Here is a 26,098-nt window from a genome sequence, read left to right on the forward strand (position 1 = left end):
ATATGGAACTTCAGAGCATTTCCTTGCCAAACTTCACCAAGTAGAAATTAATACACTGATCTTCCTGTATTGTCTGAATGAGTTATCCTGAAAATCACAAGCACATTCAGATTCTCTTGAAGGAGAATGATCAGGTAAATATTCTGAATCATATAATCCTTGCATATGTCATACCAAAACTGGCCGAAATTAGGTATGTAGTTAACTTGACTTGGCCTATATAGAAACCAGCCCTGGGACCAACATAGTAATCAAACTATGGAGAGTAGTTAGGCAATAGATCATGCATAAGACTTTACAATCTGCCCACAAATAAATATCTGAGGCCACGGAGCACTAGTGCCTGCATCTATAGTACATAATCGCACCCATTTGTTTTGGTTTCTTACCTTGCTATATGACTAAGTCACTTGATCAGCAATGTATTCAAATGTGCCAAAGGAAAGGTATTGAGAAGCTATCTCATAGAGAAATAAAGTGAAGGTAAGATAGGAAAGAAGTGAAGGTAAGACTGAAATTTTGCATATGGTTATCTTGACTCTTAATTATAGTGGAGACCATGACATATTTTCATGAAAGTGGCAGGATTCCTCTAAAGGTATTCCTGGTTGACAGCCTATTAGTCACCAAGGCAAACACATCAGTTTACCTCTATACCACAACTGTGTAGTCAAACATTGTGAACTAAGAAATATTTTTAAAAAATCCTCAAGGAAAGGCCATATAGTTGTATAACATCCATTTGGGGCTTCAGAGCATGACCTTGTTTAACTTGGCCAAGCATACATAAATATGCTGCCCTTTCTGCATTGCTTGGAAGAGTTAGCTGGGACATCGCAAGAGAGTTTGGGTTATCATGAAGGGTTATCCTGAGAAAGATTATTCTGAATCATAACATGCTTGCAACTACAATACCAAACCTTGCAGAAATGCAGAATATAGTTACCTTGCCATTGTTTTAAAGGATGGTCCAGCTTTGTAGGGATCCCTCCTGTAACAATATTAGTGTAATAGTTAAAATGAGGAGATCATGCAGTATGAGCATCTGCATCCAAACTCCATAACTGCAAAACCCTCAGTCTTTTTGTTTTCTTACTATACTATACAAACTAGGTTATTTGTTTTGAAAACTTACCAAAATGGGATAGGGAGGTTGCCAGGAAATTATCGCATAGAACAATCAAGTGAAGGTATGAGAAACATTTTGCATATAATTGTGTTGACTGTTAATATCAAGGTAGACCTTTTCCATATTTCATGGAAGCAGAAGGATCCCCCTAAAGGCATTTTAACTGACAACCCAGGAGTCAACAAAGCAAACACATTATTTTACCTCTTTTTATAACTGATTTAAACAATAAAGCTATGGAAGTTGGAATATTGCACAAAGGAGCCAGATTTCCTTAAATTCAGTTTAAATTAAGTAAATTAACCATTTTCAGGATGTGCAAAAGAACAGTCTCCCATATAAAAACGTAGATATAAACTGCCTCGCCTTTAACTACTCAGAGCAAAATTCAGATTTATCGGGAGTCAAAATGTATGCCAGAATAGGTCAGTCATGTAACACCTTAATCAACCAGTGTTAATTATGTCAAACACTTTTCGGTTTCCAACAAAGGCAGTAACAACATTGTGTTCATAACCACAGCTAAATCAAGAAATACAATAGTAAAACACATATGATGTGTTTTGCCATGAATATTATATTACCCAGTACAAAAAATTGAAGACAATTAGCGGAAATTGTTTGTCTGATGTAAGTAATGTGGTAGGCTACTCCGGGCTCCGAACATGGATATGGTCTAAGTTCATAGCAAATTGAACTGATGATAGAAATGATGTTGCAAAACACCCAATAATATTGTTATGGTATTTCTCTGGATTTCTTCTTCAGAATTAAAAATAGCAATTTAATTAATCAAAGTTCCCAGTTTTGGCAAAGGTTAAAGGAAGTCCAGATCCTCCATATGTACCACTTTTTACTTGTGGCAATGATAGAATAATCAGAATTCTCATCATCTTTGAGTGTAATAATTCTAGACATTTTGAAAAATGCAGTATAGTAAAACCAAAGACTCATACTTTAATGGTCAATATATGTAGCCAACATATGGATGTTGCAATGTCACTTCCGTGTCTAAAATGTCAAATTATTCCTACTCTTGTTCTTGTGCTCATATGACCTATCTGTTAATGCTTGAGTTGTTAAAAGACATATTTGAAAATCTACTTTGAACTCCGCTACAGTACAGGGAATTTGAGTTCATATTTCCGATGCATCCTTATATTGATACATGCTGAGTACGGGAACAATACACATTACCAAGTTTATCACAGCATGCTTTCTTAAGCTTTTTGTGATGTAGGTCTATAATACAGGATACTATTCAATTTTCCCAGAATCACCCCTACCTCCCTCAGTTGATATCAAGTTGGCTGAATTTCTACTAAAAATAGACACCTATGGAAATTCTTATTGCAAATGCTTATCTTCAAGCTAATTATGGGTGATCCCCAGGCTAAGTTTCTGATACTTCACCCGGATATATATCCCCTTATCCAATTTTAGATAATCCATAGCACACATCCCAACCGCATCGAAACTGTCCTGCCCATATACCTTCTATATTCTAGTTCTTTCACCTTCTTAAACCTACTCAGTGGAATGCTGTTCCACAGAAATTCAAGCCCGGACCAACACCACAGTATTTTGAAACAACTCTAAAAATGCATCTGAAGAAAGGGCATCACAGAGTTAGAATGCAAACTAATTGTATGAGTACTTTAAAGGCAGAAGCCCCCCAATGATCTAATGTAGATGTGTTATTTTGTAAAGAATTAAGATTAAGAATTAAGATGTCTGCTTGTCCCAGTTGTTGTTAGTTGTCATAAAACAGTTACAGTACCACAAAGTTATAACTACATTGGTTTTTTCAACTTTAGTAAATCCACGTACTGTCCTACTGTACCAATATGAAAACATGGTGAAATGTAGAATAGTTTTGATTAAATAGATGCCAAAATCAGTAGGCAAAACCTCTGAGAGAATAACAGTATTATGCATTGTCAAAGCCTATGAGTTGGAACACTGTGACAGCACACATAGGAATTAATTTAAATTAAGGCTGCTGTTCAACAAGTCTCCACCACAAAGCACAGCCTAATCTGCAGAACAAAGAGCAAGTAGGATTATCTCACCCTGCAAGGTGTTGTGCTGGTGCCCTCTGCTTTTTACTTTCAGACTGGTACACAACTCAGCACAGCTGGTTTACAGTGGACAGCTAGCAGAGAAGTCGGCAACACTACATGAAACACCCACCATCAGCTACCCATATTAGGCCCGGATGCCAACGATTATAGCACAAAAAATCAAAATTCATGAGGAAAAGTGGCTGTGGGAACAGACCTTTCCTATTCTCCTGTGTCCTTCCCGAAAGTTGGAAGTTTGTAAACAAAATTCCAATAATGCGAGAAAAACAAATAAAGACACAATGTATAGCATGCCATAAGCATACAACTATTATACATATCGTAACCAATATCGGAATTCTATACATTTACAATACTGTACTACTGCGTAATGGTCTTGCCAGGGAAGAGGGGGTCTGTAGTCAAACCTTCGTCAAGGTCGTCCTTGGCCTTTGTCTCTAATTTGAATCCCTGGAGACTGCATCTTCTCCAGCTGCGGGCTCCAGGGATTTGAATATACGGAATGATGATATTGGTTACCGTCTGTATAATAGGGGTTTGCGTATGGCATGTTATCCATTGTGTCCTTATTAGTGGATTTTGAGGAGTGGTACCAATAGGAATAGGCTTCCTATAGGTTCTGAAGAAGAGCCATTAGGGGAAAGGCTTGAAACATGTTGACCGATCCATTCTGAAGAGAACGGACTCGTTATAGTCTCCTCCTTCAGACCAACCCCTGATTTTAACCTTACCGGCTAGAGGCAGGAAAAAAACAATAGTCCTACTAGTCAGGTATTTTTAACCTACCAGCACTTAATTTCCACTCTTTTCACCTACACTGTCTTTATCATAGACTCCATCTAAAAAAAGTGCTCTTCCGTAACCATTTGGTCGCAGCATGCCTCAATCCACAGTGGATTGGGATGAACCATGAACCCCAATGATGAAGCATGCCACCATGGGGCAAACCCTGGTGGGTGAGGGGTCTCTAGGAAAAACTATATTTTCTTATTAACAATCTCAGTGGATATCTATTGCTTCTTTGTACACTGTCCCCCGGGCTGTGTGTCTTTTGATTAGTTCGCTGAATACCTTTGACTTTATTGTACATAAAAATGCCAAAATCTGTATCAGCTTTCACAAAGAACACCATTGTAAGTGGATTGTCTTTGCGGAACAGTCATCTGGAAAGAGCAGGATTGGAGCACGCTAGCAGAAGTCCTGCAGGGTATACTCAAGACATAATCTTAGCCCCGTCCCCAAAGTATTTATGATCAACAGCAACAAGATCTCCCACCATAACAAGCACAAAAGGAAAGTTGCGGAGATGGCTAGTGTCAAGGCTGCAAGGTACACTCAAGGCACACTCTTAGTCTCATCCTTAAAGTACGAAGAAAGAATGTCAACAAGCTTTTCAGTTACAACAAGTTCAAAAGGGAGGGTTGAGTCTCTCAAACCAGAAATCATATTATTATCATGGAATGTTACTGGCCTCCACTAAATACTCACAGCCAGAGGCAAAGCACTGTATAACGAGTAGGAACATTATATGTTTGCAGGAATATTAGACAGTCAACACAGTTCCACTAGCAGGTCTCCTTGAATTTCAGAATTAGCAACAATGTTTAAATAATTTGGGCTTTCCTAAGAAAGACTGCCAATTTACTTTTCTAAAATTTTGAATCTAGGATTGAGAGAAGTTGAATTGTCAAATCTGTGCTACAAACTATAAGAAGTAATGGGTGTTACACCAAAGGTAGGCCAAAAACAATTCTGTTTATCAATGTCTACTTAAACTTACACATGGCCAACAGGAAAACAAAACTGGATGACTACTGTGAGACCTTGAACGATCTCCTTTGTAGACACTCAGCGTCTGAGATTATTCTGACTGGAAATTTTAATGCTCCTAATCTTGACAAGCTCCACCCAACTCCACAATTAATCACAAAGGTCAATCCTGTGGGGAAGATAATCAACTATTTGTCATCTCATAAACTAGTCCCTATGCAGCATAGTTAGTGTCCAACAAATCAAGCCCCTATTTACATTCAGAGGCATTTGGACAGTAGACTACACTTTCGTAATTAGTGAAATGTGTGATAGTTACAAGGATTATGAAATTAAGAAACAACAAAATAGTGACCATTTTCCTTAGACAATGTGTCTTTGGCTATCCGCCCAGGTAGCCACACAATCAGACACTGTGGGCTTCACGCAAGGGGGAAGGAATTATGTATTATCGAGAATGTTCAAATGCTGTATGATCAGTTTATCCAGGTTTAATCAATGGAAATTGGCCTTTTGTTGGCCTAAAAGCCCAATTGACTCTTGTTAACTTTGATACTACCCTGGGCCTGGTTGATGATGGCTGATTAGCCAGAAACCAGACCCAGGATGCTTGTTTCTGGTCCAGGGAAGACATTGCTTGGCAGTTCGGGCTGAACTGTTCCCATGAGGCACAGGGTCAGACTGATTTGCATATGGCATGTCTGAACTGGGGTGGCGGAGTGAGCTAAAGAATGATGATGGATTAAACCAGATCAGTTGACTGGGGGTGAGTGCTTGCAATGTTCAACACTCCGTCCATCATCCCCTTTGGTTTTGCTTTGTTCGCCCTAAATTGGCAGGGTATGTCCAGACGTGGGTCCCTTGCTCACTTTGCCACTGGATTCAAGCTAGCCTGGCTGATGACGGTGATTAGCCAGAAACCGGTCCCAGGATGCTTATTTCCGGTGTAGGGAAGACATGGCTTGGCAGTTCGGGCTGGACTGTTCCCATGAGGCACAGGGTCAGACTGATTTTCATATGGCCATGTCTAAACTGGGGTGGCGGAGTGAGCTAAAGAATGATGATGGATTAAACCCAGATTAGTTTACTGGGGGTGAGTGCTTGCAGTGTTCAACACTCCGTCCATCATCCCCTTTGGTTTGGCTTTGTTCGCCCTAAGTTGGCAGGGTATGCCCAGACATGTGTCCCTTGCTCACTTTGCCACTGGATTCAAGCTAACCCGGCTGTGATGGCTGATTAGCCAGAAACCGGTCCCAGGATGCTTGTTTCTGGTCCAGGGAAGACACGGCTTGGCAGTTCGGGCTGGTCTGTTCCGATGAGGCACAGGGTCATGTCTGAACTGGGTTGGCGGAGTGAGCTAAAGATTTATGATGGATTAAACCCAGATCAGTGGACTCCGTCCATCATCCCCTTTGGTTTTGCTTAGTAACATTCTAAAAAAACCATAAGAGAGAATGGGGTGACAGGATTCAGGGTGGACAAGGGATTTTGAGCTAACACCCTTAGTCTGCTCTACTATCATAATTTCCAATTGGCCCAAATTCCACACTCCTGGAGAGGATCATACTACTTTTAAATTCACAAAAGAGGCCATAACACTGATTCAGCAAACAACAGACTCATTGCTTTGCTAGATTTAGAGGCCAAAAGCCTATGCCAAAATTGTGTGAACTCGAGGTACCGGCTACATAATTCCTTATTACCAAACAGGGTTCATTCCAAAATCACCAACAAAAGACAAAACAGTTGCCCCATCTTACTTGGTACATCGCATGTCGCCAGCTTTTAGCCTCCCTCCCTTCAACTGCTTCATCAACTACTCAGCTGCATTTCATACTGTTTTACAGTGCCAACTCTACCCGAAGGTATTGCAGCACTTTACATGAGCACCAGTTATGTTACAGTCATTTTTGGTAGACACCGGAGATTACGTGATTTGCCCAGAATCACAGGATGTTGAGCCGACACCCAGACTAGAACCTGGTTCCCCAGTTCCAAAGTCAGCAGCAGGTCTGCCCCTTACTGTAAAAGAAATACATACTTACACAGCCCTTCAGTCAAAGCCATTATACAAGTTGTGTGAACAAATCTATTGACCACTGTGTCGTACGTCTACCAAGCCCGCTCCGGAATATCATCTGTTGCTTCAGACAAAATACACTGTACTGCCTATAGGCGAATCTTTAATGTAACCAAATTATTAAGGGCAATCGCTGTTATGCCTGGAGTTCGATCTGACCAGAGAAGAGCCAGAATGCAAGGCGTAATCGATTAAATACTACCGCTCACTGGCCGCAGCGGACTCAGGAACTCTAAAAACAGATTTTACTGGAGATGTTCAGGACTCTCAATAACCCCTGGGGGTCCATATCTAAGTAATACGGCTACGATCTAATGACCAGCCTAGAGACAATAACTAGATTGTCCGTAACCTCTCAGCCCATTAACGTACCTCTGTGCTGGCCACTTCTCAAGCAGCAGACTTAGAGAAAAATCAGTACTCATCTCCGGCCCACATAACTGCTAGCTAATATGAAACAAAAAAAATTGCAGCCCTATTTGTAAGAGGCTTTAAGCAAAACAAGCCTAGGTAATGGCTCTGCCGTTTGATTAGAACAGAGCCAAATAGGCCTCGGATCTATAGGTTCTGTGATTACAGGCACGAAGCACTGCTCCATCTTGCTGCTCAGTGTTTTTAACTTCACACCGCACAGTACTGAAGCCAATGTTTATAACTCAGGGAAATTTAACTTGTAAAGAAGCTTGAACTTACTGTCTAAGTACAAATGTGCAAACATTTTGCATATCACCATACAAAGACTGCACACCCGAGTGTAATTGGGAGGGTGGTGGGGGGCTAACACTCGCTCACGAGGGCAGGACCCAATGTCTCATGTTCTTCTTTTTTTGGTATCAAAACATCATGGTCATATTTGTTAACCTTGTTATTACCTGTAGTTATAATGTATTCTTACATTGTGTAATATCGTGTGCTTTTATTTTGTGTTTAGTGTACCAATTTTTATTAACTCACACAATAAAGAGTACTCTCTCTCGCTCTAATAATGTAAAGAGTATCCTGCATTAACACCTTAAACATATTTTAATTATCTGCAGAAGGCAAACAAAGTGACACTACTGAAAAATGTTAAAGTGACTTTTATTAATAGACCATCTGACAACCCTGTGAAATACATCTGTGAAATGTCTTTTCAAACCTGGCTATGGCTGTTTCAAACTCCGCACCCTCCCTCTAAAATGGTGCACCATGCTTTGATGGTAAAGGACCATTGAATCATTTTTCCTCCCATAATTTAGCTTAGGCATTCAGAGCCTATACAGCTGATATGCTTCCATGGCTAACAGAATGTCTTGTGGCTCTGCAGTTCATGAATAGTTGAGGCTGCCATTAGTTGAAGAAGTGAATATTGAGAGTACATTTGAAGGCAGACATGGAAATGACAGTGTTGTGGTTGACTGGAGGGCCTGGATGTTAATGTATTTTGCTCTTCATAACACAAGACCTTATTCTAACTGCTCTGTGTAGTGTGTATTATTTCCACTCCTTTATTAACTTTTCGGGTGCAGATTTAATGGGAATGATAGTCTGAAACTTGAGAATCCCTGAAGTAATAAACAATTACAATTGAATCAGTAATTCTAGGTCTGTTTCCCCGCTGCAATTTCTAGTTGCGGCTGCTCCCGCGAAGCAGTAGTGGGGCCGGAGGGGGGGAGGGGAGAGTAAATAAAAATAAAAAAAGAACACTTACCTGCCAGCCGGCGGCTGGTCAGTCACCGCCTCTCTTCCTGACTTCTGTTCCCACAGGAAGCAGGGTAGGCTCCCCTAAGCCAATCACAGCATTACAATTCAGCGTTGTGATTGATCTGAGTGCTGTGGTTCAGCGCTCAGATGGGAAATGGGAGCCTGGGAATGTCATCCACCTGGCATGGGAGGAAGACAAATGGGCCAATTTGCTGCAAGCAGCCAGGGCGCGTGATAACGTCGCTTTCTGGAGGCTGGTGGCAAATGGAAATAAGGTGGGCAGGGTGGTCAAGGATGTCTTCCTAGATGAACAAACTTGGGTCACCCATTTTACGAATTTATACAAAAAATATGATGACCCATGTTTGGATATGCATGTAACAAACTATGAATCTCCGGCAGACCAACTGTCTTTTACTCTAGGCGAAACAGAGCTGGCAATAACCCAGAGATTAAATCAGGAAAAGCTCCAGGCTTGGACAAAATTCCTGGGGACCTATACAAGCATGACCTAGCTGTATGGGTACCATATATTAATTTTCTGTGTAACGTATTTTCCGGCACTTTAGAATTTCCGGAGAGCTGGAAGGGAGCGGAAATTGTTTTAATTTTTAAGAAGGGAGATAGGATGGATCCTTGCAATTATCGGCCAATAAGTTTAATGGATATTTTACAAAAAATGTACTCACGCCATATTCTTTTACGCGTGAACAATTGGCTAGATGAAAATGCAATATTGACTAAGTTCCAAGCAGGATTTAGATCTAATATCAGCACAATAGATCAGATTTTTAGATTCTGCTGCCTCTATTGGAAGTACGTGGTGATTAAAAGGTGCCATTTATATGTTGCCTTTATCGATTTAAGGGCAGCATTTGACTTGGTGCCTCGCAATCTCCTATGGAAAACTTTGAGTGCAGCAGGTATGCCAAATAACCTTGTCACTCAGATTAGGGAGTTACACGCAGGGAACTTCGCTAGAATTAGATGGGGTCCAAATGGTGAACTAACCCAGAAGATACCCATCGAGCGTGGAGTCCGCCAGGGCTGCGTCCTGGCCCCCACGCTCTTTTCCCTGTTTGTAAATGATATTCCCCAATTTCTGGAGAGATGTAAAAATGACTCCCCAAAACTGAATGGTGAGAAGGTGACGTCGCTACTATTTGCTGATGATACCATTTTGATCTCTCAAACGAAAAATGGTCTGCAGATAATTATAGATACTTTTAATGAATACTGCAGCCAGAAGGGGCTTGAAATCAACGTGAAGAAGACAAAATATATGGCCCTGAATCCCATAAAACCTGATAGAGGTTGCCTTACATTAAACGGTGAAAAGCTGGAATCCGTCCCTCATTTTTCTTACTTGGGGGTGACTTTGGATTCCAACTTTACCTGGAAAGCCCAATTGGATAAAAGCAAATTAATTTTTGCCCAGAATGCCAAACCTATTCTTAGGGAGCAAAGTTTAAGTACAAGTAAAGCAGCTTCTCCCGTGATGGAACTTTTTAAAGCCAAGGTTCAATCAGCGGTCCTTTATGGGGCAGAAATATGGGGTCCCGGCTCAAAGGAAACGTTCAGTCTCTTAGACAATAACTTCATGCGAAGTTTGGCAAGGGTTCCGAGAGGCACTCCCTTAGTCCCCCTGGAACTTGACCTAAACTTCAAAAGAACTGATCATCAAGTCTTGATTCGACCATTGATGTTGTGGGTCAGACTATGGCATGTCCCTGAACTTCAAGATTATAGAGATGGACTAAAAGAAGTTATAAAACTTGATAATCAGGCTGACATCCCATGGTTAAGGCATATCAAGATTTGGTTAAGTAATATAGGGCTGAAACACTTTTGGGAGAACCCCGAACACTTACCCGCAAACCCCAAATTAATATTAAAAAGGGCCTTTTGGAGCTTCATACAAAATAGGACTGTAAGTAATAGTACTAGTGGGACCCTGGTTTCAAGGTTCCTAAACTTTAAGGATGAACCTATGTATGAGACTTTTATGGATGAAATAGAGCCCCCACTAGCAAAAACTTTATTTTTAAAATTTAGATATGGAAACTTACAAATAAAAACTACCTTGGCTCGTTGGGCTAGGAATTGTGCTGCAGGAACTCCGATAATGGATGTAAATTGCTCTATGTGTACTTGCAATCAGATTGAAAACGAGCAACATATCCTCCTTTTTTGTCCTTGTTATACACAGGCCAGAAAGAGATGGATCAAACCCATTTGCCTTCTTTTAGGCCTGAGCTCCAGTGCACAGGCTGTGAGAGTCCTAACAACTAACACATCTCAACAAATAACATTTAGTGTTAGTAGATTCCTACTTTCCATATTCTATATAAGGAAAAAATTGGGGCATCGTTTGTAATGTAATATAATTAATCTGCTTGGAATTGTTAGGATGCTCCTTATTTTTACCTATGAATGTAATGTTTCCGTTCCAACTAGCTCCTTCTTTTTAAACTAATGTTTTATCTATTGTAATGTTTTATTATAATGAAATGTAATGTAATACATGCATTGCTCTTTTATGGCATTCGTGCCGAAATAAAGATTTAATGAATGAATGAATGTCATCCACCCAGGCTGTAATGCATCCTGGGTGGAGAACATGCATAGTGCGCATGAATGTTTGGCTGGCCCCAGAAGGCCGGTCAAATATTCATGCGCACTTAAGAGGGTGCCACCACCCTTCCCCCCTGAGCAGCATTGCCCCACCCCACAAAACTGCTCCAGCACAGAAAATTAAATGATAATAACATTGCATTATTATCATTTAATTTTACTTTTTTGCCGTGCTGAAAGGCAGCGGGCGACACTACTCTGCCTTAGTGTAGGAGCCGCCCCTGGTAATTTCTCATTCTCCACGAGTTTCCCAGTCTGCAAGTCAAACATGACAGATCTACAGTATCATCAGGGACATCATTCGCTAACAGTTACCATCCACATTTGGAACTTAGGGCCTGTCATAATGAGTATCTTGATGCTTTGGTCCCCATCCTGATGCTTCTACCAGACTTCCACACTACTCCAGCTAGATGTAATTGCCAAATCTTCTTCTTTTGTGGTGCTCAGTCAGAGGGATGTATGAATGTAAAAAGAAATTCAGCAGTGTGGATTACCACTCATTCAACCCAGCAACCATAGATTGCAGTTTGCCTTCCAGATGTATTTACTATTTGCTTGCTAAAAGTGAGACAGTTTGTTAGCAAATGGTTACATAAAAAAGTTATATGTCTTTTCACATCTCATTGCAGGGTGACAAAGGACAAGTCCATCGATTCTGTGGCACAGAAATGTTCCCCATTCCTGTATTTTACTCTTATGACCGTACAGCAAAAGTCATTTTTCGATCAGAGGAATATCTGAGTGGCAATGGACTAAGCTTTACATATCAAGTTGCAGGTAAGCACAGAGGCCTTTTCTTATAAATAGATACAGTTCAGAGTCCCACCATAGAGATGGGTAAATTGAATGCATTGTTTTGTTTAATTTATTTTAAAGGTTGCAGTAGAGAATACAACCAGACGTTCGGCTACCTGAAAAGTCCTGGCTGGCCTGCTTCCTATCCAAACAGGCTGGATTGTACCACGGTTCTGAGGGCACCGCAGAACCACTCAATTTCTCTATTTTTCAATGCTTTCCATTTGGAGTTCTCCTGTGCTGACTTTTTAGAGGTAAGAAAAATGAATACATTACTTTGTATTACCGAGAGAACAAGATTGAATACATTTACAAAAGATATTAATCCACTCCGCTTTGTGCAACACGTATCCAAGCTAACCACACTCTCTGTTAAACTGTAGATCTCTGAATCCAATGTACCTTAACTAGCAGCTATGGGTAATGGGATCACTAAATGAGGCAGACACATGCTGCCATAAACAATCTCTTTATATCGCAACCCATTATTCTTCCTCTCTTCTTTTTGTATCTCTCTTTGCTATGCATGTAAAATATCCCTCTTCCCATTTGATGGATCTCAATTTACTATGTATTTTACATTTCCTAAGGACTGTTAAGTAAATTTGTGTTGCCTAGTGTGTATCCCTTTGTAACAGCCTGCTCACCATTGCCTTTATGGAATACATCTGTGCTATTGAACTATGTAAACTAATTGAAGGAAGACAGAGGTAACCTAAACAGATAGGCATATGATGTGATTAGCTTCCCTTGACCTTAACCCAGGCAGATTATTTTATTGCAAGATTACAGGTGGTCATAAAATGGGCAATGCAAATTTTACCAGATGAGAAGGCATGAAAAAGATAACAGAAATTGGCTGTGTTGTAAGCCTTAGCCAAGATAGGAAGAAGTGCAGTGATTACTGCAAGGCTTGCTTCCTGCAAATGAAAAATGGGAGACCTGGAACAGGCAGCTACATTGAGGGACAGCTTCTTATTCCGGAGAACGATTAACCTAGGCCCCTTTCATTCCCATACCTTGAAGCTTACTAAGGGGGTGCCTCAGGGCTCTAGTATGAGTCCTACCTTGTTCAATGTATATGTGGCCCCCCCATTGCCAAGATTATTAGGGAATGTGGATTTACTACGTACTCTTATGCAGAAGACACACAACTGCTTTTATCCTTTGACAAGGATACAGAGCTAGTTGAACATCGCTTTGCTGAGGGCATGCACGCCGTTTCTGGTTGGATAACAGGAAATTTCCTACAGCTGACTGTGGCTAAGACTGAGATCCTGTTGTTTGGCTCTGCTCAAACAACTTGGTCTCCAAACTGATGGCCTGCTATGTTAGGCCACACTCCTACCCCATCACACATGGCAAAAAAATTAGGGGTCCGATTGGATAATTCCCTACCTTCGAGAGACCAAGTCATGGCCACCTCAGGGGCCTCCTACCACACTCTGAGTCATTTGCACAGAGTGTTCCAGTGGCTGCCTTTAACAATACGAAGAACTCTGATTCAAGCCCTGGTCATTGGTCGACTTTATTACTGTAATACTCTTTTAGCATCAGCAAATGAATCCCCCTCAAGTAGATTACAGATAGTCCAGAATGTTGCTGCACATCTGGGTCTCAAAATGCCGCCTAGTACCTCCTCCCGGTCTCTGCTGAGACAGCTTCACTGGCTTTCTATTCACCAGAGAATCAAGTTTAAACTCTGCTGCCTCGCCCATAAGGTTCTCTATGATGTGAGTCCTAGCTAACTGGCAGATACATTTAAATTTTACCATCCGAGCAGACTTCTTAGATCCCAAGGTAAAGGGCTGCTTGTGGTGCCCCACTACAGGAAATTACGAATAGAAGGCAATACTTTTACCTACCTTGCTCCGAAATATTGGAATACTCTGCCCAAGGACCTGCGCAAATGCCCCAGACTTCTTCGATTCAGGAAACTCCTGATGACTAAATTATTCCGGGACTGATTGTGCCTGACCTGTCTCTTGTTTGCTCTGCTGCGCGGAGATACCCCTTTGTGGGTGATTCCGGTGCTTTATAAATCCCATACAAAACATTAACTTTATGGAAGAAAGGGATTTGAGACTCAACCTATCTAAAACATTTGTGATGATGTATGGCACAGGAAATAATAAAAGAGGGCTCATTAACTAAAAGGGCAGATAATAGCAGAGGCTGAAAATTTCACATATCAGGTTGTACATTTTTCAAATAAGAATGCATGGAGTGCTCACTCAAAAATTGCAAGTATGAATTTCTCTAGACATGTAGAAGCAATTTTCAGATTTGTGGCTAAAATAGTAGAAATGTTACAATTGTAAAAAAGTAAATGCATAGAAGCGCTAATTATGGGGCTGCCTTGTGGGAGTGGAGTCTTCAACAACAAAAGCACTACAATTTTATGTAGAATACCTTTTTACAAAGGCTTCTTGCTGTTACCCGTTCTACCTCAGCATATATAGTTCATAAAGAACTTACAACCCATTAACAGAAGATAGCATTGATACAAGTGCTCTTTTGACCTGGTATGGAATCTGGGCTAAACAGGAACAATATTTACTAAGAATATTACTAAGGACTGTTTGGCCTTAGATGGTAAGGATAAAATCCCTTAGTTTGCTCATGTGAAAGATCTCATAAAAATCATAGACACTAATTTTTACTCTTGATGACCCATACAGTATATTAAATTATTGTAAAAAATAACTAAAAATTATTGTTATGGGCCAGAAAGACATTTTGAGAGACACCAGAGGGCATATTAACCCTTCTGTGAAGTGCTTCCTTAACTGTTACCTGCCTAATATTATTCAGAGTTATTTAATGACTGTAACATGCACACAGGGTAGGTTTTATCTTACTAGGCTCCGCTATACACTTTGCACTTGATTGTTGGATTTCCACAAACGTGGTTATGGGCCAAGAATTTACAAAATTACCCATGCAATGGCAAATTTGCACAATCTACTTAACATTTTTTTTAATTATTTTTGTACATTTTATCAGGATCCTAGGAAATAATTTTTAATCCATTATTTATTGTCAATAGATTGTTTCAAGATGCTTTTAACTTTGTATGTAATCTCAATACTGTGGAAGTATACTTTACAGCCGATACATTTATCATATGTGCAATAAAATGAAAGAAAACTCTTACTCACCTAGAAAACTATGAGAGAGCTTAATTGTATATATCTAATTAGTAAGCTGTGATTAGAGTATAATTATGATAGGTTGCCTGGATATTTTGAAAAGAATTTGGTGCCAGAGAATTAAAATTCATACGCGAATTGATCTGATTTGTATGATATTTGTGTCTTTTATGGATTTTTACACCTGAATAAAGATTAATTTGACTTAACCTGAAAATATCAATGTTCCAAGTGCATGAAAAAGAAACCATGGGGATCCTTACATTTCCCTAGAATGGGAAAGAATGCGTGGGACATCAAACTATTTAAAAGTAACCCAGCTTCTCCAGCTTGATTTTTTTTTTTACCTTATAATTGGTATTCTCAAATGCATGCCAATCTGTCTCGTTGTCCATTTAGGCAAAAGATAATAATCCCTAAATTAAAATCAGTATTCTGTAGACTTCCTTCATCATAAATTATCTTTAAAATCACCAAAAAGGTATGTGAGAGTATGTGGCTGTTAGACTTTGCTGTCTTTGTAGGCTCAACCCCAAACGTTTTAGCCATTCTTCACCCTCCTGTTTTCGGAACCCATTTATGTTCACCTGTAGGACTCTGTGCACTTTACTACTGATAACCAGTGCTAAAGTACTTGTGCTTTCTCCTCTAAACATGGTAGAATTGTCTTACACTCAATTGGCATATTTAATGTACTTGTAGACCCCTAGTAAAGTAGTGTTACATGTCCCCAGGGCCTGTAAATTAAATGCTACTAGTGGACCTGCAGCACTCTTTGTGGTATCCACTTAAGTAGCCCTTTATGCATGTGTAAGGCCTGCATTGCAGCCTGTTTGTGCAGTTTTAAACTGCCATTTCGAACTGGCAAAATCAACCTTTTGCCAGGCCTAAACTATCTTTCTCATTACCCATAAGTCACCCCTAGCGTAGGCCCTGAACAGCCACGGGGCAGGTAGAATCTAATTAAAAAGTAGGGCATGAACCTTTATGTTTTACATGTTCTGATAGTGAAAATTTCTTACAATAGGTTTTCACTATTGCACGACCTACCTCTCTCATGGGATTACATTGGGGCTACCTTATTACATTTAATACGCCGCAATTTCTAAATGGGAGCTGGCAACCAGTTCATGTTTGGTGTCTCCGGAGTTGTAGTGAAAAATCCTCTTCTATAGTAAAGTCAGATTTTTAATCACAATTCTGAAAATGCCACTGAAAGAAAGTTGGCATTTTATTGTCCCAATCATTCGGTGTCTGCGGCCTGCATCCTGGGTCACATAACTAGGTGTAGCTGGCAGTTTGCTTTTGTGTAGTGCTCCTAGACAGTGAGACAAAAGGAAGATAGGTGTTGCAGGATGGACCACTCTGAGTTAACAAGGGGGAGGGGCTGCCACCTACCACACTTGCACATCACAAATGCACTGCTTGAGCACTCTCACAAGGGTTTGTCACTAGTCTTCTGTGCCCCCAAACAGGCCGGGCCAGGACAGAGAGAAAGGCGATGCCTCTAGAAGCTTCCTATAGTTCAAAGTGGGCACCAGGTGTATATGTTGGACCTCAGACCCCAACTCTGCAGACCACTTCTGGATCTGTGGACAATGCCAGGAAGAAGGACAGATCAGCTGTGAAGTCTACCCTGCTGACCTGCGTTGCTGCCAAAAGACTACTTTGCTGCCGAAGGATTGCTGTTGCTGCACCAGGTCTCTTGTGTTGTAAGCTTCCCTGTTGACACCAGCCAGCCTATGGGTCCCAGGACTCTAAGATCGCCATAGGTCAGTTGGCTGATCTCTTCTTCTCACGCCAAATGGACACAACTGACTTCTCTGAACCACACATCGCTTCGATAGCTCTGCAAGCTTGATCCAGTGTGCTGCATCTCGACGCTGACAACCGGACCAGTGCCTAGCAGCTCTGATGCAGGACCGCACATTGCCCCGGCAGTTCTGCCAGCCCAACCCAGTACAACACATCGCTGCACTGACAAATGGCCCAGCTCAACGCAGCCTGGCGGAGCTCGACACAAGTCCTCTCAAGCCTCAGTGGCTTCACCAGCACCGACTCATTAAGGATGCACCTTGATCTTAGCACAGACGCATCACTATATAAGTCTTCACAGGCCCGAGGGCAGGCAGCACAGTACCTCGCATCACAAGCTCCTGTTGCCAGTCACAGACTTTGCTACATGACGCATCTTGGAACAGGACATCTCATCGCAAGCTCCATGATGTCTTGGCACTGGCCAGCACAACTCAACGGAAGGACTTGCAATGCCTCACAACCAGGATTTAAGGTACTCCTGTTAAGTGGGCCTAACTGGGTCCCCGTAGCCAGCCCACATTCCATAGTGCTCACGCTGAACTTGTGACTAGGTCAGGGTCCGTTGTGACCAGATAACCATAGTTGGCACTTCGTGCTTTTTGGCAATATATGCACTTAAATCGTTCAAGCTGCATATCTCCAGTTCAGCTGACAGCAATTTTTTTGTTTTGGTGTCAAATTATTTATGAAACTTTACTCTATTTGTCTAATTTGGTGTGGGATTTCTCTTGTGTGTTGTTTTCACTTTATTCTTGTTTGAAATGCTACATAAATACATTACACATTTCATCTAAGTTAAGCCTGACTGTTTTGTGCCAAGCTACCAGAGTTTTGAGCACAGGTGAATTTGGGGTTTGCTTGTGACTTCACCCAGACAAAGATTGTGGTTGCTGCTTGAGTAGGGTTTCACCCCACCTCGCAATCAGTAACCACATTTTTTAGAGTGGCCCAGTAGCCCTTGCAGTTGATGCAATTACACTGCGCCCATGTGAAAAGGATGTAGTGAGTCTTGATTCTTTGCACTGTGGGCAATCATTCATATGGTTGTCATTGTTCTGTATATTCTCATCAAAAACCACAATGTCAACAGGTATGCCTCAAAGATAAAGATGTAAATTAAATCCCAGAAATGCAAACATATTCCTGAGGTATTGCACTAAAAAAGCTGTTGTTTAAAAAAGCATGGGTATTAGACAAGTGCACATTTTGGATTGCAAGCTTCATGGACTACTATATACCCTATTCATGGTATTCTCATGCAGCTGAAGTCCACCTTCTTTAAGTGAGCAAGAGACAGTTTGCATATCATGAGACTGATTATATTTCATTTAATGCTTGAAACATGAAAGTGTGGCAGCAACATTTAACTGTAAACTCTAAAGAAAACTGCAAAATGTGTGGCTTTTTTGGCTTTTGTGAATACATTTTCAAAGCAATCACACCCTTGCTTGGGGGGAAGAAAGCCAAATTGCAAGCCAAATTGCCCTATTGTGTATAGACTTTCATTTCAAATTGCAAGCCTCCCTTTTCATTGACTATTGCCTTAGGGAGAAATAACATCCTTATGTTTTGTCAAACTAATTAGCTGTGTTGTGTGGAATAAAATGATATGTTGGTCACTGTTTAGGTCTGTTTTCAATGTATCTGATTTGTGCTTCATTTTTATTGGGGGCCTGAGCATATGTTTTGAAGGCTTTGTCTAAACTCTTATATAACTTCATGTACTGTATTCTCTCCTACTGTCTTCAATCAGCCAGGTAGGAAATAACTTGACCTCTGAAAAAACACCTTTAGAGCTTCCCATACTGAAAAATCGGAAGCAGAATCCACATTCTAATATGATAAATTCCTGTAAGTTAATCTTCACCTACGTGGCCCAAGAGTCATGTGTGAGAAGTGTTTTATTGAAACACCATCTTAATCCCTGTGCTGATGGTCCAATTGACAATACAACTAGACTAATCAATGAGTTATCAGAGAATGCATTGCTCAATATAACAGCATCTCCCACAAAACAAAATGTGATGTTAGAAAGCAACCTATATATGAGGCAGTGCAATACCATTTTGAGTTGCACGTAAATTGATGTGTCAAACCATTTTGTGCTCGCCATGAGTCGATGAGAGCGAAGTCGTGGGTCAGAGTTTGAAAAACACAAATAGGTTTAGGCTTGTTTTGATGCTTATTTAAGCACAAAGTATCTAAAAGCAAATCCTGAATTAAATAAAAATGCCTACCTAATATTAAATGACCCGTCCCTAGTTGTAGAAGGGCATGAAGGTCATATACTGGGGAAGGTAAGTCCTTGATGGGGCCGTAATATCTTATTAGGTTGAATCTTTTGCTTCCTATCAGTATTTTGAAGAAAATCCATCTAGCCCCCAGATCACGTACTACCTTGACTGGGCTGTATGTGCAATTAGGACAGCCACACCTAGGGGCCGATTATGATCGCGGACGGACTTGAGTCCGTCCGCGATCACCGTGGATGAGGGAACGTCCGCATGGGCTGCGGCGTTCCCTCCTGTGCTATTAGGATGTGACCGCCACCCTGGCGGTCACATCCTCTATTTTTAACATTGCGGCGGGTGCAGCTTCAAGCTGCACCCGCAGCAATGTTAAAAATGCACGCATTGCATTTGTATGTAGAAAGTGGCAGGCACCGCGCGGTGCCTGCCGCTTTCTACATACAAATGCGGGGGGTAACCCCCATGTGCACCACCCACCCCCCCTTCACCTAGGGGGCCCGCAACGGGCCCCTGCAGTGAAGATCCGTATGCTTTTCCTCGGCGGAAAAACCGCTGCGGAAAAGCATATCTTGCCAGCAATCCTAATATGGTGGACGGTGTCTGGAAGACACCGCCACCATATTAGGGCTTTTCCGCCGGGGTTGTAAGCCGACCGCGGCAGAAAAGCTGCGGACTGAAACCAAGACCCACCAGCCATCCTAATGTGGCTGTGGGTCTTTGGTGGGTCCGCTGCGGAATTTCCGCATCCTCCGGGCCGGCGGTGGCTTCCGCCGGCCCGGAGGATGCGGAAATTCTTCAATCATAATAGGCCCCTTAATGCGTCAAAAAAGGTATGTTGAATACACGAGGGAATATGAGGCAGGCAGCCACCATCTTTTAGGTGCGTCTTCTGCCAACATTTTATATCTGCCTTTGAAGACCTAAACCAGGCTAGCATGCCTTGACACTTCACTCTATTAATTAGGCCATTCATGTTGCATGACACTATTCTCAACTTGTTACGAGACATTGCAATATATATTTCTTTGCCCACCTGTCTGCTGCAAGTTTTTTCATTTTCCCTTCCCCTGACCCTTATCATCTATGACCCACCCCCTGCCCTACCCCTTTGACCCTATAGCCTGATCCATCCCAAGCTCCCTCCTATCCCACCACCCCCTCCTGTCACCCTCCCTGTGCCCAATTCACCCATACCCCCTACTACCCCTCCCCCTAGAGTGGTACCTTGACATGGCACCAGGAGATTGTCTAAGACTGCTGAGGGCGTCTTGTAGATAAAGAGAAGAATGAACAAAGGAATTAACCGCATTTAACCCCTAAAAGAAGAGCAGTATGGAAAACAAATGTTTTTTTGCGAACCCTGAGCAATGACACAATATATGTATCTCTGTATTATACAATAAAGTTTCCAATCATGAGTCCAAAGAGAGTTCAATGATATCCAATATAAGTCTGTAGTTTTTATTTTCGTATTCCTGTGGTTTCTTACGAAGACTTGTTATACACAGATCCCATTTTCAGATAATACAGCCAATACAGCCAACATGATTGTTTCGTCTATGGTAAATTTTCCAAAAGACTTCATCTGGGCTTAAACAACTGCAAACTGCTCCGGTTACACAGGCTGGGAGGCTTCGTTTTGTGCTAATACAGGGATTTACAGTCAAGAAGAGATTATACGTGCTCTGGTCGTTTGGCTATTGGCTATAAATTGAGCTTGGATTACGAGAATTATTGAAGATATTATTGAACTAGATATGAATCTATGACCACCCTCAATAATAAGAAGTATTATAAGGAATTAGTTGTTTAAGGCCTGATGTAGCCTTTTGGAAAATTTACCATAGAAGAAAAACGTGTGTTGGCTGTATTGTCTGTATTATCTGAAAATGGGATCTGTGTATAACAAGTCTTCGTAAGAAACCACAGGAATACGAAAATAAAAACTACGGACTTATATTGGATGTCATTGAACTGTCTTTGGACTCCTGATTGGAAACTTCATTGTATAAGAAAGATATACATACATTGTGTCATTGCTTAAGGAATCTCAAAAAAACTTTTGTCTTTAGCAATTGCTTGCAATTGCGATTTAACAGCACAGGGTGGTGGCTCTTTAGGGTTTCCTTTGGATGCAAACTTTGTGAATTTGAATTTGAGATACCTAACCCATCAGAGCTTGCGCAGCATAGACCTCACTGCCCATTTGTAGAAATTATCAGTATGGAAAACAGTAAGAAATGACCTGAGTTTCATCCAATCCAAAGAAGTCTGTATATAGCTATTTACACATATTATCTCTGCGTGAACAGAATAGTATCACAGCAGATAATTTTGCATTGTTATATCGATTGACATTTCACTAATTACTACCACCAGAGCTGGTTCTAGTGCAGGCACTCCTACTCCCCCCTGTTTCCACCATGACTGCTGGATTGACCGCACAAAATCTTGTGCTTGTTCTACAGAATGAAAAAATTGAGAACATCCCTTAAAAAGGACTTTTAGCTATGATTGCTGGACAATACAATCAGGTGCGCCACTTTGCTGAAAATTACTAATTAAACTCTTAAATTCCTTTCTGTGGTTAGCTGACATAGCGGACATGTTGGAGAAGATCTTGAAGTAAAAGTGCCCTTGAATTTGATAGAGCTTATCATGTATGGCATTGGAGAGAATTTGCTCCTTGATGCAATAGTCACTCAAATTTACAAGTATCGTACTTGGCGCGGGGAAATTGTACTTCGGGGACACGATGTGCCCATGTGATAATTAAATCCAGTTTATGAGTGTCCGCTTCAGGATAGTCATATTGTTTCACTAGTTCAGAGATGAGGCTAATAACAGTTTGTACATTTTCTCGCCCTTACAGAATACCAGTAAACCTTAAGTTTATGTAATTTGTTTTCAGCATCATCAATTTTCAACTGCAGGTCAGTCAACTTGGCTTGACGTTTAGCAGTGGAAGTGGCCTGCTGTGATCTTGCATCCTCTCAATCTGACACCGACTGTTCGACCTTAGATATAAATGTAGTTAAATTCAGCATATACTGATTGATGAGATTCAACTGCTGTTTTGCAAGCCTCATCCTGGCAGACCTCCATTGTTTTAAGTTCACCAAAATGTTTAAGTAAAAGGGATTCTGTAGAAAGATGCTTGCATTTTCTGTTTTGTCAGCTTGTGTTGTTGTCTGGCGGCAGCCAAGATCGGAAAGATTCATCATTGCCTGGGGAAGTGCTTAATTTATTCCCTGCTGATTCTCCAACATCATTGGCAATGGTGGAGCAAGATCTGACTTTAGACAATGCTAAGTATAAGTTTTAAGAATTTTTCAGTGGGAAAGAAATAGTAGGTCACACATCTTATTTCCAGAAAAGATACCTGGAAAAGGAATTTAAAGGTAAATATTTGGCCTGATATTTGAAGCGTAGAGCTAATGGTAACATCATTAACAAAATTAATGATCTCCAGAGTAAAACAACTCATATACAGCCATCCGAGATTGCCCTGACATTTCTTCAACATTAGTCCAGATTATATTCAGAAACTCAATATAGCTCCATCACAGTTATTAATGGATCGCTAGGGGATATACAAATTCCGATCCTGAACTTGGAGCAGGCTGACTACATAACTGTGATTAAATAATTATCTAATGCTAAAGTCTGTGGGAAGGACAGATTATGTGCAGAAATATATAAGGTGTTTTTGCAGCAATTAGCTCAGTTCCTCGTTCAACTTTTTAAGCATATCCTGCAGGGGTATTCTAAACCTAGAACCTTGACAGATTCGGTGACATTCAGCTTCCTTAAAAAGGATGTCAGAGATCGACCCAAATTCATACTGTCACATAAGCCTCCGCAGCAGTGAATACAACCATTTTACTAAGCTCATAGCAAATAGGATTTCATCCATAACATTGTCAATCATTCATGGCGACCAAAAGAGGTTTTTACCTGGGAGATTTATGCCTACAATATGTTTGGTGCAAGCATTAGATTTTTTTTTAACCAGAATGTTAAAGGCACCGCTTGATGCATAAAAAGCATATTATATTTGTTCTATTTATAGAACCACTAGCTAGCATAATTCGTCAAGATCAAACCATCTGTCCACCCATTGTGGTAGCTCCTAAGCTCAAGTATATTTGTATATTCAAACTATATTTAGCTGCGAATAAGGCAAACATCTAGCGTGCTTTTGATAAATTGCTGAATTTACCACTATCGGTGGCTATCAAATCAACCACATAAAGTCTGAAGCCTTATTGTATGATAGCTCCCTGGAGATTCTATCAGCAACAATGCGCACAGAGTTGCAGGATGGGCGGCCTATTAGGTAGTTAAGGGTTAAAGTCACTTCAAACTATGGTGATCTATACAGTCTTAATTGAAACTCTCAACTAGTAAAAACTTTTATGCTATTAAAGCATTGAGATATACTTCCTCTAACAATCATCGCCATATTTCGCCTCATAAAAATGAACTCATTGCCACGGTTTCTTTTTGCCTTTTCTAATGTCATGATTAAAATGTATAAATAATTTTTGGAGGGCATTGATGCAGACATTTGCATATTTATCTGCCAAAAGAAACGACCTAGGATTAATCTTCTGGTTTTTCAGTTAACTCAAGAGGAAGGGGGTTTATCTCTTCCAAGTTTTAAAAATGATTATCTGATATGCTGCCCTTTTAAGTTGGTTAACTTCACCTCTGAAAAAACATCCGGCCATATTTTTATCCTGAGTTAAAACTTGATTTCTATTCAAGGTCTGGTCTAAGCTTTTGTCATTCCATGATCAGCCGAGAGGTAGGTCTTGGCTTTTGGCGGCTGAAAGATTTTTTTCTTTGATAATCATTTTGTCTTATGTCAATCACTTACTTGGGAGAATATATCTATCAGCTCAACCCTTCATTTCAGTTTTATTCAAATACGGCATCTATTTAGTTGTAATTTCGTTGAAGCAAATGAAGTAGCTGAGAAAATATCTCAGGTTTTCTTCATCTCCTGCCTGACCGGCACTGGAAATTGATATAGAGTGTCATGTTAGATCATAGGACTGAAGTTAGTATCCAACCATATGGATAAAAGAATGACTAATATGGGCTGTGAAGTAACTAGAGCACACTGGAAGTATTTTAACCTGATTCCCTGTCAAGCTATTCCGGCACAGCTATTCAAGCGTGTGGCTTTCTTTTGTAAATGGATGTTATGTTATACAACGGAAAAGATTAAAAATGTATAATGGAGCCGACACCAGAAGTTTTAGATGTGGATCAGATTCTGGGGGTTGGCTTCAAATTTTACGTGCCCTAAATTAAGCACGTAGTGGAATAATATCTTTCATGAGATAGGGGTTTGGGTGGGACTAGTGATCATCCCTGTTCCTCTGGGGGTTCTTATCGGTACTCCGTAAGTCATAAACAATCTTTCCAATTGACATTAATCAGCTCTGTTTCATAGCCACTTAGGTGGCAAAGTCCTTACTATTAGCAAACTGGAAATCAATAAACATAATCACTGTGGCTCAATGCTAAACAAAAATGTTGAAAGTAAAGAATCATGAAAATCTCTATGTAAAGAGAGTCGGGGGCCAACAAGAGATTAATTTAAAATCTGGTCAGATTGGGAAGGTGTAGGAGTGAATCCAGCCGATAGTTGATTTGGTTAGCTAAATGTGAGAGCTAAAAAAAGCCTCCTTCAAATATTGATGATATGCGTGTTTTTATCCCCATGATTATAGTATTCAATTAACTAATGAATTGCTGTTTTTTTTAGAGTAGCTAAACAGATTCTATACACAATGCCATATACAAATATTATTAATATATTCACTGTTAATTCTTCACGATTATTGTATTTGACTTTTCTTTTTTTTTCCGGTGTACCTTGATCAACTGTTGATTTTAAGTGTTGTTTATGAAGTGTGGGCCAACCTGTCTGCTGCATTTGTGATAAATAATTTTTTTTTAAAAGAAACTGACTTTTAGCCCCCTGTGTATGAATACATTTCCCTATAAACACAGAATGGATAAAACCTATAGACACAGAATGGGTAAAACGCTTTTGTAAATCAAACCGTTAGTCTTTTAAAGTTCCCAGGTGAGGTTTTCCCCTTAGGTTTTAAAAGCTGTGCTATAAATCATGGAAATGTTTACTTACTGATCTGTTTGTTTTTTGTGGGTAATTCTATGCTTGTGCACTTTTGTTCTTTTTCCCACAAATAAAAAGGAGCACATTGAGCATGCCTTCCTTGTAATACCACAAACCAACTTGCTTTTTTAATACTGATTGTGAGGATGTGAATAATATATAAATCCAGTTTTACTGGGACAAAGATTCAGCCAAGATTCAGCTAAAACTAAAACATTTATAAGATTATGTATAGCAGCCCTTACTTTAGGCATACAATTGCAGGTACCAGGATTGGTGACATTAATGGGAAAATGGAGTGCACAAACAAAGTCACCACAAATGATATAACGTCCATATAAATTAGCAAGTTCAAAAGTCAAAAAATCATATAGGCATGGTTATCTGTACTGGGCCTGTATATTGAACCGAGATTAAAACAAGCTGTATTTTATTTAAGTTTAACAATCTCCTATCTACCATAGCCATCAGTAAGTGACTATAGAACCTTGGTTGACCATATCTAGTAAAGGACTGTGCCCCCCTTTAGTTCTGTGCATCACCATAA

The 26,098-nt window shown here is 40.4% G+C and overlaps 1 protein-coding gene across 1 annotated transcript in view; it reads left to right on the plus strand.

The window, feature by feature from the left end:
• The window catches only part of CUBN (cubilin), a 1,583,269-nt gene that overhangs the window by 1,497,539 nt on the left and 59,632 nt on the right, over positions 1-26,098 (plus strand). Inside the window, exons 63-64 of the mRNA XM_078663578.1 lie at positions 12,013-12,160; positions 12,260-12,432. Of these exons, the coding sequence (XP_078519704.1) occupies positions 12,013-12,160; positions 12,260-12,432 (321 nt within the window). The remainder of the gene's footprint in view (positions 1-12,012; positions 12,161-12,259; positions 12,433-26,098) is intronic.

This window comes from Lissotriton helveticus, chromosome 10 (genome assembly GCF_964261635.1).
Source record: "Lissotriton helveticus chromosome 10, aLisHel1.1, whole genome shotgun sequence".
Lineage (NCBI taxonomy): Eukaryota > Metazoa > Chordata > Amphibia > Caudata > Salamandridae > Lissotriton > Lissotriton helveticus.